General features: G+C 32.5%; 1 protein-coding gene across 1 annotated transcript in view; it reads right to left on the bottom strand.

Moving 5' to 3' along the window:
- Nucleotides 1-12,963, bottom strand: part of LOC126881108 (clavesin-2-like) — a 92,295-nt gene that overhangs the window by 3,034 nt on the left and 76,298 nt on the right. The window contains exon 5 of the mRNA XM_050645153.1: nt 2,868-2,970. Within this exon, the coding sequence (XP_050501110.1) occupies nt 2,868-2,970 (103 nt within the window). The remainder of the gene's footprint in view (nt 1-2,867; nt 2,971-12,963) is intronic.

Raw genomic sequence — 12,963 nt, forward strand, 5'->3', positions numbered from 1 at the left:
ATTGCGAATTGCGATGCGAACAATATAATCGTCTAATTCGCTGTTTTGGCCTTTTTCATTTTGGTCATACTGAGTGCTATCTCTTACCCTTAAAATCCAATTAATCGTCTTGAATGGTAGAGAATCAATTGAACCCGCGTGCCGCGTGGGGCATGATGGGTCAAAGACTTTTTAATTTACAGCGTCCTCCTTAAACTATAGGTGGACAAGAAACGAGAACCCCAATAGGATATTGACCACCTAATCAGAAGCGAGCTCAGACGCATCCATGAGTGTGTTGCCCACCGAGGTGTATCAACAGATTATTAATTTTTTTTCTTCTTCTTATTGTGTCGTCTTCTAACGAAGAATGGCGATTACTTCTTTAAACGCTTCCTATATTTTGCAACGTGAAATATTTGTTCAACACTGAGGTTAGTCTAATCTCTGATATTCCTCAGCCAAGATTTCTTCTTTCTTCCCAAGCCTTTCCAAGTCAATTCAAAGTATATGGCCCGGATACGATGTTTTTTTTTATTTTAATTGTGTTCATAAGCTTTCTGCCGTGTCCAATTCGTCTTAAAACTTCTTCGTTTAAGACTTTTGCAGTAAAAGGAATTTTCAGAATACCTATATAGCCACATTTCGAATGCCTCTATTTTTTACGGATTGGGTCGCTTCTACTCCATACAGAAGCTGTGATCAAACATAAGATTCCACGAACCTTAATCTGATAGCCATACTCAATTTCTTATTTTTTGTAAACATTGACTTTTATTTTATAAATCCGTTTCGAGCTATTTCTATTCTGATCTTTATCTCCTCATCTTGATATAACTGTGAGCTTAGAATAATCAATCAAATGTATATTTTGGATAAGGGTAAGGATACTTTATTACGAGAGGATTTATACTTTGAGTATCCCTGTTTAGGATTGTGGTCCTCTTCAGGGTGTAACGAGGTCGTTGCGTTGTTGTTGCTCCAGGTAACTGTCAGTCGAAGAAAAAGAGTTCGCTTTTTAAAACATTTTTATTTGGAATCAAAATAAACAGAAGATAAGATAATTAGCCTTAATTACTCATTAAGTTCGTTAATAAAATATATTTATAATTTCTACGCATCGAGCTTACTGTTCGGGCCGATGTGATGATATTTTTGTACATGAATGAATGATTTTGACGATCGCGCGAAATAGGAATTGCTTTTATTAATACGACATGAATGTATAAGGAAAGGGGAGAAAGGAGATTCCGCTCACCTCGCCGGATTGAAAAGACATATAAAGGATATACGATCACCGCTCATATAAGGATAGGTAAGAAGAAAACTGTTGGATTCGCTCAGCTCGCCAAAACGACAGCGGGAAATAATCGGGAAATACTACCTACGTAAACTCACCTCTTATACCTCGCTGTTGTTTATTATTCTTCGATCAACGTTCCAAGAATAATAATCAACTAGGCTTTTCGATCCGATTTTTATATCGTTCGAAACAGTACAAAAACGTGTTTTACTTAATTCATTGGCGTACTCTAGACGATAAAATTATATTATCGTCACAAGGGTTTGCTGTTGAATGTGTTTGTGTAGGCCGTAAAAGCAAACAGTCCGAAAAAGCGCTGGGGTAAAGTGTTGCGTGGGCTTTCAGGATGCTGGACGGCGCCGGCGTTTGTCTGTCAGACTATCAGAACCAGAGAAGATAGGGTGAATTTGGAAAAGGTGTTCGTTCCAGAGTGTGTGTGTGTGTGTGTGTACGTGTGTGTGTACGTGTGTGTGTACTGTCCATGCTTTACCGTCGACCACAGTCGCTAGAAACCATTGTACACTGTAACAGGCATGCAGCCCTGGTCGGAAGTCAGGAGGCGGCTTTCGACATTGCATGGACAGTTTGTGTGAGAGTGTGAGAAAATAGTTGCGGCTATTTCCTCGGGACGAACAGGTATAATTGTGCAATGAAGTTGGGAAACCGCAGGACGCTGGGAGCTTATAATAATTGCTCCTAGCTATTTATACTTGTCGACCCTGTCTAACGGTTTACCCTCTAATGTCAGATTTATAATCAGGGCCGCGTTTAGGTCAATTGCCGCCCTAGGCAATTCTCTAGTAGCCGCCCTTCAAAAATGTACCATTTTTGTGAAAAAAAATGCAAGCAGAATTTTTTATTTAGGGAGCGTTCAAGTATTACGTAACGCGATTTTTGAAGATTTTTGACCCCCCCTCCCCCCTACGTAACGCAATTTTTGAAGATTTTTGACCCCCCCCCCCCCATCCTGCGTTACGTAATACTTGAACGGTCCCTTAAATAAGAAGTGTATTGTTTGGAAATGTGTTAAAAATATTCTTTATTTTACATCAAGCGTAATGTTACATATTACTATTATAAAAAGGCGCCATGCATTTATTTTGACAATATTACTATATGACATGACAGTTCTTATAATAGGTTTGTTCTAGCATCAGTTTCAAATGGTTTGAAACCATCAGCGAATACTCGACCAGCGCGAGTAGAGGGGATAACACTGGTGACTGTATTATGTTCTCTCACTGACCAACTCTTTGCTGACAGTTTCTGACTAGTTTGCTAGACTGTTTGCTAGAACAAACCTATTGTCAACATGAGTTTTCGAGATTACCATCTATTTGGTTTTATCTATATTCATTGTTAGTCTCAACTTTCTGCTTTCTCTCTTAATGATTCAGTGTGTATCCAGTAAATGATTGTGGCGTGACTTGCAAGAATTTTTGAGGTTAAATGGTTGATGAATTATCAGGTATATTAAGTAATATTTATTATAATTTATAGCAATTTCTTGAAAGAAAATTAATGTTTTATTTAACATCATTTAAGAATTTACTCGTACTTTTTAGAAGAAATATAGTATACATACTCTGTAGCTCCTCAACAGATTTTTCTTTACCACCATAATCGCTGGGTAATACTTCAGCCGGAATATAGTCCAACAATGTGTCCGTAGATTTGTGTATCCGAATCTAAAACATTACTTTTTTACATTAAAAATTTATAAACATTTTCAATTTTATTTTTTTTATTTTTTTATATTATGTTTATTAAGAATTCTAGAAATAGGTAAAAACGAAAATAAATGAAAGAAAGGTAGGGTTCCCCTAAATTAGTGTAACTTTTTTTTAAGACGAAAAACTTTAGTGCATCAGATGCTTATAAATTTCAAACAGGATTATGGTTAAATTAATCGTCCAACACTATGGAAGGCAATGGTCAAGCTGGGCGTACCTAAAAAACTAACTGCGGTAACGCAAATGTGTATAAGTACAGTGGAACCCCGATAAGTCGGCCTCCGATAACCCGGAAGTCCGGCTAACCCGGACCAATTTTTGTCAGACGAAATTGACACAACCGAAACTGACGTGAGATTTTTATCAAGAATTGAAGAATACTGCATATACAACTTTACGTAATTTAGATGTACTGTGCATATTATGTGCTTCATGTTTTTGCAGTTATAATGGAGTTTATCTCCAAGTATACCGTATTTTATTAATTTTTACCATATTCTCCGGCTAACCCGGATTTTTGATAACCCGGATCGGCCGCGGTTCCGATTAATCCGACTTATCGAGGTTCCACTGTAACTCCTTTGCACAAGTTAGAATATGGGAAAAATTAAAATGCTTTCTGCGTAAATTCTGGACTGAGACAGGGAGATCCGTTGTCTCCATTGTTGCTTAACCTGGCCTTATAATATGTCATGAGAAAAATTTATCCAAAAATCAAACCAGACATAGCTGCTCGGGGAGCAAAAAATCGTACTCGCCTCTGCCGATGACGTAGATGCAGTGGCACAATCAACATTAGAAGTTAAGGATATTTTCTCGAGCTTTGAAGAAGCTGCATTAATATTGCTCTAAAAATAAATGAAGACAAAACAAAATACATGGTCGTCTCAAAACATGAAGGATGGCGAATAAGGAAAATTATTACTATAAACGATCATAACTTCGAAGTGGTTAAATAATTTAAATATCTAGGAGCAACAATCACCAATGACAACAAAATAGATCGAGAAGTTGAAACGCGAATAATGGCAGGAAATACATCATTCTTTGCAATGCAATATCTATTGAAGTCAAAACTTTTCACACGAGGTGCAAAAATCCAGATATAAGATCAGAAACGACCAGCAGTCGCGTATGGAAGCGAAACATGGACGCTACCAAAAAGACAAGTAAGGAAATTGCTGGCGTGGAAACGTAAACTCCTTCGAATAATATATGGCCTTTGCAGAGACAGCGTAACAAACTAATGGAGGCACAGATACAATAACAACGAGTAAGTCAGATGTATAAAGGCCAATAGACTTATAATGGACAGGGCATGTGATACGCAGTAACGACAGTCGCCTAGAAAAAGGTGGAAAGATGCAGTTAATAAAATTAAGATAGCTATGATGGTAACCAACGTTAAGAAAGGAGATGGTACATGAAGAAGAAGATTAACTCATCTGAGACCTTTTGAATATAACTTTGGGCGTTCTATACTGTTAAAAATCATTTGTGTCAACGATCGTCTTTAAAGTCACCGTATAACCTATTAACATAAACTAATAAGTAATACTCTAATAAACTGATGGTCTGATTGAGCTAACTTTTTATAGGTGACATACAGTGGCACTGTATAGTAACTATACAGTAATTGAAATTCGAAATAACAGATCCAAGGAGTTTATAAGTATCTAATAGGTAACATTTAATTATTTTTATTCTATTTCAAAGGAGAAACTTCACGGATGCGAGGCCTTAGACAGAACCCCTCGTTCACCGCTCTTGGTGGTTCCTATCCCAATGACTTTTCATACGGCAAAATACAACTCACCACCCGCCCCTCTGCCCGCTATAGCCCACAAGTTTAGATGGCCACAAGAGCACAAGTTGGATGTGATCTGATGTGATCTTATGGGGTATGTATTTAACGTGCACGGCACACGTACGTTTAAATTTTCCTTTGGTGAAGTTCGAATTTCGGAACAATATTAAGAATGGAAGGATTTGTGGATGTAAATGTTAGCGTGGAATATTTAAAATCAATTAAATTTTCTTTATTATATTTAGAAGAAAAATTAAAAATGCCGAAACCAAATTTGTTAATTAAGAATGTACCAAAGTGCAAAGGTCGGGATTAAAAATGATTATTTAAAATGGAGATTTGTGTAAAAACTTACAAATGGTCTAGGTGTGAAGCACATATTTGAAAAAGAGGAAGCATAATGAATAAAATAGAAGATACGATTTTAACTCTCCGGAGCAGTCCACTTAACTAAATTTTTGATTAAAAATAATTTACAAGATGATTTTTCTGAAATAATTTGAATTCTTTAATTACTTGTTACGATGCCAGTGACAACTGCAGAAACAGAACGATGTCTCTCTGCGTTGAAACGTATCAAAACTTTCCTTATAGGCTATTGATTATGTACTATAGAAAGGAACTACAACGTTAACGGGGTTTTATTACTTCATATGGTCAATGAATCTCTATATATGAAAAAACCGCGGAGTGCTACCATTTAAAGGGGTGCGTTTTTGAGAAATGGGTGAATTAGTCCCTGGGCACAGGTTACATTAGGGTGAGTTCTATGCACTTTTGGTACAAACACGTCTACATAAAAATTGTATCTGGTTAAATTTCCTATCTAAATATAACTTTTTAAAGTCAAAGATACTTTTTTTTACAAAAATATATTCAAAAGAAAAAGCCCAAAGAAACCCAAAAGAAAGAAATTTTGTTTTTTGTCCCATAACTTTTGTCCACGGGGATATAGGTATAGACATTGCTTCACAGAAAAAAAACTCACATATTTTCTCTTTAAAATGATGCTTAGTGGAGGTTATTAGGATTTATAGTTTTCGCAATATGATTTTTCAAAGTTCGCCACTCACAGCAATTTTGGGCAATTTTCCTTGTTATTTCGCAAATGTTTTTCTGTAACTTTTTTCTACGCAACTTTAGGCATATGCAATGGTACATGTAAGAGGAATAGAAATCAATTACCTTTAAAATGTTCTACTGTATAATGTACGACTTCTTTTAAAGAGGTTATCTTTTTCAATATTTTATACTTTTAACAAGTTTTTATATTTTTTACGATTATTTTTTAAATTTCCCATTATAACTTTTTTTCTTCTACATTTAGGTATATATTATATAATAAAAAAGAAAGCTTATTCTGTTTACTTTAAAATGGTGTATTATAAAAAATTCTAGGAATATTTTTGAATAAGATATGCTTTTTCAAAATGTAATAAGTACTTGCAACGATTTTTGATTTTAGGATTATTTTTTAAATTTCTCCTTATAACTTTTTTATGTGATTGTGTGTTATGATTGAATCTTATTTTTTATAGGTAATACTTTGGATCCACTTGACTCGGCCGGACAAACTTCAAAATATGGATTAATTCCAATATTTACTGTCAAAGCTCCTGCACCACAAGCTTTGCTTGAAAACATAGCATGTAAATGTACCAAAGGATGTACAAAAAACTGCGGTTGTAGGAAGATAGGAATTAGTTTTTCAATATTCTGCAAAGGGTGCATGTACATGGGTACTAATTGTGGGACTCTAAGATAACTGAGGTGTCAGAGGAAGATATTGAAGCTAATGCTAACGAAGAGATGGACTTTGATTTTGAAATTTTTTAAATGTCAACGTTTAAATAATTTTAACTAAAGTGATGTTTTCTAAGACTAATGTTTATGTAATTTTTGTAAAAGAAATAATTTTAAATAATACAGGTAAAAAAATATCAAAGAATCACTCGAGAACAGAAAGTAAGCCCTCTTTATTGAGCAATATATAGTATATTCATGTACAAGAAAAAAAAAGTTATAATGAGAAATTTAAAAAATAATCCTAAAATCAAAAATCGTTGCAAGTACTTATTACATTTTGAAAAATAATATCTTATTCAAAAATAATCCTCGAATTTTTTGTAATACAAAATTTTAAAGTAAACAAAATAAGCTTTTTTTATTATATAATATAATATATACCAAAATGTAGAAGAAAAAAAGTTATAATGAAAAATTTCAAAAATAATCGTAAAAAATGTAAAAAATAATATTTTTTTTATATTAGGTATTATATATTATATAATATAATATTATATTATATATACTATATTATATATACTATATATAATATAATATTATATAATATACAATATATCATATAATAATATAATTTTATTTTTATATTATATTATAAAAAATCGTTAAAAGTATAAAACTTTGAAAAACCATAATCTCTTTTAAAAAAAGTCGTACAACGTTAGACAGTAGACCATTTTAAAGCTAATTGATTTCTATTTCTATTACGTGTACCATTTCATATACCTAAAGTTACGTGGAAAAAAGTTACAGAACAATATTTGCGAAATTACAAGGAAAATTGCCCAAAATTGCTGTGAGTGGAGAACTTTGAAAAATCATATTTCGAAAACTATAAATCCTAATTACCTCTACTACACAACATTTTAAAGAAGAAATATGTAGATTTTTTTTCTGTAAAGCAATGTCTATACCTATATCCTCGTGGACAAAAGTTATGGGACAAAAAACAAAATTTCTTTCTTTTGTGTTTCTTTGTGCTTTTTCTTTTGAATATATTTTTGTAAAAAAAAGTATCATTGACTTTAAAAAGCAATATTTAGATAGTAAATTTAACCAGGAACAATTTTTATGTAGGTATGTTTATACCAAAAGTGCATAGAACTCACCCTAATGTAACCTGTGCCCAGGGACTAATTCACCCATTTCTCAAAAACGCACCCCTTTAAATGGTAGCACTCCGCGGTTTTTTCATATATAGATGTCCATTGACCATATAAAATAATAAAACCCCGTTAACGTTGTAGTTCCTTTTAGCTTTCTTATTTTGAATATAATCAATAGCCTATTAGAATAGCTATGGCCAGGATCGATTAACTGCACTCGCAATGTTTCAATTAAAAAAAATGATTCAAGAAATTCCAAATTTTACTGAATTTGGTTGTGAATAATTTATCTAAAAAAAAGCGACTGACTTTCGTTTCAAAACTTGCTTGTAACATTTAAACACGAAATTATAATTTTAAGTCAATAAAATACATTATTTATTGTAATTTTTAATAAGGTCCTTTGATTTTTACAATTTGACGACACTCAAAAAATTTTACCTACGGAAATAGGGTCTCAAGGTCTTTTTATATCTTAATATTATGTGTGCACCCCCAATATTTTACACCAGGCGCCGCCACTGGTGACATGTGAATGTTCATACTGTTCCATAATACTCTGGGCTAATTAGCAAAATTCATGGAAAAGTTATTTACCAGCAATTTTATTGCTGGAATCGAATTATAAGATCCTATATATTAATATAATTATGCAAAGTCCGCAGATAGTGTGCTACTTTTTTTATAAACAAAATGGCGCCGAAAAATCGTATTTTTTTCAATTATTTCTCTATAACTCCGAAGATTTTAACTTTACAACAAAACACCCAAACACAAATGCGGGTTTTCCTAACAAAAACTCTAATTTTCAAATAAAGTTTTAGGTAAGTAATTATTAATCAATAATTATATAACTTAGTGACATCAAAGCTTTCTTGGTATAGATTGTAATTCCAGAAGCCGGTGAAAATTAAACGAATATTTTGGCAAAAATTCAATTGTTAATAAACAATTTACAATCGCAATAATAACCAAAATAATCATGATACATTGATCAAACTTGAAAATATAAATTTTCCTTTTTTTTTGCATAATCTTTAAATTTTGAAAAAAAAAATAGTTATAATACGCTGGTCTAATTAGTAAAGTACAAAGAAAAGTTATTTACCAACAATTTTATTGCTGGAATCGAATTATAAGATCCTATATATTATTGATATAGGTATGCAAAGTCCGCAGATAGTGTGCTACTTTTTTTATAAACAAAATGGCGCCGGAAAATCGTATTTTTTTCAATTATTGCTCTATAACTCCGAAGATTTTAACTGTACACCAAAAACACTTAAATAAAAATTCACCCCAATTTAATTCTACATAAAAGCAGGTTTTTTCCGATTTGCTCCGACGAAAATTTTCCTCGGAAAATGTGGGTTTTCCCAACAAAATCTCGAATTTTCAAATAAATTTTTTGGGCCAATAATTATTTATCAATAATTATGTAGCTTGGTGAAATAAAAGCTTTCTTGGTATAGATTATAAATTCAGAAGCCGGTGAAAATGAAACGAATATTTTAGCAACAATTCAATTGTTAATTAAAAATTTACAGTCGCAATAACAACCAAAATAATCATGAGACATTGATCAAACTTAGAAAGATTATAAAGGTGTGATGGCTATTTAATATTTTGTCGACAAAATATAAATTTTTCATTTTTTTGCATAATCTTTAAATCTTTAAAAAAAATTGTTATAAAAAAATTAACATTTCTCAGAAATTGTTTATTATATTCTAATTTTATAAAATACTTAAAATGCGTATTTCATAGGTCTTGAAAATGAATGCTTTAAAAAAAATTTCCAACCATTTGCAAAAAAGTTATGAAACAGCAAAGTAAATATATGAAATGTCCGTTGTTTATAATTTGTTTTAATTGTTTCAAAACTTAAAAGTGAGTCTATGGTACAATCTAATTACTCACAAAGAATGTCAAAAATTAGTGCAATGGTTATATTTTAATCAAAGATTAAAAAAACTTTTTTTTTGTCATTTTTAGCGCAAAAGTAGGCCTGATACAGAGTCGGAGCTAAAATGTTCACTCGAAGCGACTGACACGCAGCATATATTATTTATAAAAGTGTACGTCTCGCGCGGCCGGTCGTCGCTCCGAGTGAAAATTTTAGCTACAGTGCTGTATTATTCTACTTTCGCGCGTGTAAATTACAAAAAAATATATTTATAATCTTTAATTAAAATATAACCATTAAATTGATAATCGATATTTTTTTGTATATAATTAGCTTGTACATTATACTCACTTCTACGCTTTGAAAGAATTAAAAAAATGTATAAGCACCGTAGTAATCGTATGTTTATTTTGCTGTTTTATAACTTTTTTGTAAATGGTTGCAAAAAAGTTTTAAAGCAGTCATTTTCAAGATATTTGAAATGTGCATTTTAGCTATTTTTTAAAATTACAATATAATAAAAACTTTCTGAGAAACGTTAATTTGTTTATAACTATTTTTTTTTAACATTTAAAGATTATGCAAAAAAATAAAAAATTTATATTTTGTCGACAAAATGTTAAAAAGGCATCTCATGTTTATAAGATTTCAAAGTTTGATCAGTGTATCATAATGATTTTGGTTATTATTGCGACCGTAAATTATTAATTAACAATTAAATTGTTGCTAAAATATTCGTTTAATTTACATCAGCTTCTGGAACTATAATCTAAACCAAGAAGGCTTTTAAGTCACCAAATTATTTAAATACTGGTAGATAATTACTTATCTAAAACTTTACTTGAAAATTAAAGATTTTGTTGGGAAAACCCGCATTTTCCGAGGAAAATTTTCATCGGAGCAGATCGGGAAAAACACGTCTCTATGCAGAATTTAATCACGGTGAATTTTTATTTGAGAGTTTTTGTTGTAAAATTAAAATCTTCGGAGTTATAGAGCGATAATTGAAAAAAACACGATTTTCGGGCGCCATTTTGTTTATAAAAAAAGTAGCACTATATCTGCGGACTCTGCATACCTATATTATTAATATATAGGATCTTATAATTCTATTCCAGCAATAAAATTGCTGGTAAATAACTTTTCCCAAAAATGGCCTATTCTCCGATAATCAGCCCAGACTATAATAAGTATAATTCCCGGGAGTAATAGAGTAATGTATTAACTTTCCATCTTTTAAATCCAAAATAATTGTCAAGATCATTCCTTTCATCTCAAAGAGATGCGAATCGTGATGCAATTAGGATAGGAAACTATCTCTTAATTAAGTCCCATAACATCTACAGAGAAAAGTCTCGGTGATTAGGAACCAAGAGGCCTTGGCGCGGATCTTACCTTCTTCTTATTTTAGTACCCTGTCCGTTGCGAACGTTGGCTATTAACATGGCAATTCTGATCTTGCTTACGGCACTTCTGAATAGTTCGACTGATGTGGAGCCCGAACCACATCCGCAGATTTTGGAGCCACGAGTGTCTTCTCCTGCCTGGCCCGCGCTTACTCTCTATTTTCCCCTGGATAATCATTTACAGTACACGGTATTATTTGCGTCAAGATATAAGAAATTTGGCCTGGCGCTGGTGGGATGTCCCTACCGATTTAGTATCATAATAACAAACAACAAACCCTCCAGGAGCGGATTCGCTAAAATTAAGGGGAAAGGAACAAATGCAAAATTTTGACGCCTGTCAAAATTTCCAATGTGTCTTAAATGTAATAATTTTTTTCGAATCCTGAGAAAACTAATATGTAAGTATTTTTGAAAAATTTAAACGCAGAATGAAAAATTACTTTATTACCGAGGGCCGAAAGTCCCTTGGAATGAATTAAAAGTTTCTTTTGAATGAGATATTTGAAATTAAAAATCACACTAAATTTTCTCTTAGTTTTTCACCCCTGTAACTAATTAAAATAAACATTATAGAAGTTTTCAGGGACTTTCGGCCCTCGGTAATAACGTAACGGCTTAAAGCCGAAAGTTCGTACCCATCCCCTTAACAAAAAAAATTCAAGTCTTCAAGTAGATATAATATTTTAATGGGGTTGGAATAATAAATATAAATTTAAATATCATATCATTATATTTATTACGTATTTATATCTATGTAGTTATAGGTATATTATTATGTACGATGAAATAAGAGAAATGAAAAAATTAAAGAAATTAAGGAAATTAATGATATATATATATACGGGGTATCATATCGGCTGACGCCGCATCCCCACACCTAACCGCCATCTATTTCTATCCTGGGCGTCTTCCTCTTCCAAATCTCGGTGTTCCATGGCCTTCCTTATCGTGTCATTCCAGGATAGTCTTGGTCTTCCCCTTTTCTTCCTACCTGGGGGTTTCCATTTCAGGAGTTTCTTTGGCCATCGTTGGTCGTCCATTCTAAGTAAGTGACCGAACCATTTTAGGCTTCTCCTCTCGAGCCTGTCTACCGCTGTATCGTGTGCCTGCATCCTTCTTCTTATTTCTTCGTTACGTATTCTGTCCAATCGGGAGATTCCAGCACTTCTACGTATGTAGTCCATTTCCACAGCATTGATCCTTCTTCTGGACTCTGCTGTTAATGTCCAGACTTCGCTTCCATACATGAGTACCGATGAGTACCGAGGAAATTAATGATAATAACAATAAAAGATTAAAAGAGTGGTAGCAAAAATCAGAATTAAAAAGATAACATAATAAAAAATAACATAGAAAATAACATAGAAAAATAAAATTTGAAGTTTAGACGGAAAAAAATAAATACAAATTACAACTCTATGTCACTATCGCTGTCATCTTCACTAGAATCGTTATCTAATGTTATAATTATTGGTTTAATATGTGAGGTTAATGTTCTGTAATGATCTTCCGTTTTTATAACATGTGAAACACAATTTTGCCACAGTGTTGGGGAAATCTTTTTTATTTCTTCTACAACATGTGACACCGATTCGCTACTAAATTTGGGACAGCAGTTGTTTCGCCGTAAACTTTCTTTAAGTTGGCTCCAGATTCATTCAATGGGGTTGAAGACACAGTAGTAAGGAGGTAATCGCAATACATTATGACCATCACGTTTGGCTAATTCGTCTATAACAAATTGTTTCTCAAACACTTTTGTGTGAAGAACTTCCAACATTTCTTTTTTTGTATATGTTTCTTCAAAGTACAAATCATTGTCATACAAAAAATCAGATATCTGTTTTTTTGTCGAACCTACACCGGGGATTTTTCTGTTCGCTGTGATACGTTGCGTTATCCATTACAATTACACTT

Source organism: Diabrotica virgifera, chromosome 3 (assembly GCF_917563875.1).
Source record: "Diabrotica virgifera virgifera chromosome 3, PGI_DIABVI_V3a".
Lineage (NCBI taxonomy): Eukaryota > Metazoa > Arthropoda > Insecta > Coleoptera > Chrysomelidae > Diabrotica > Diabrotica virgifera.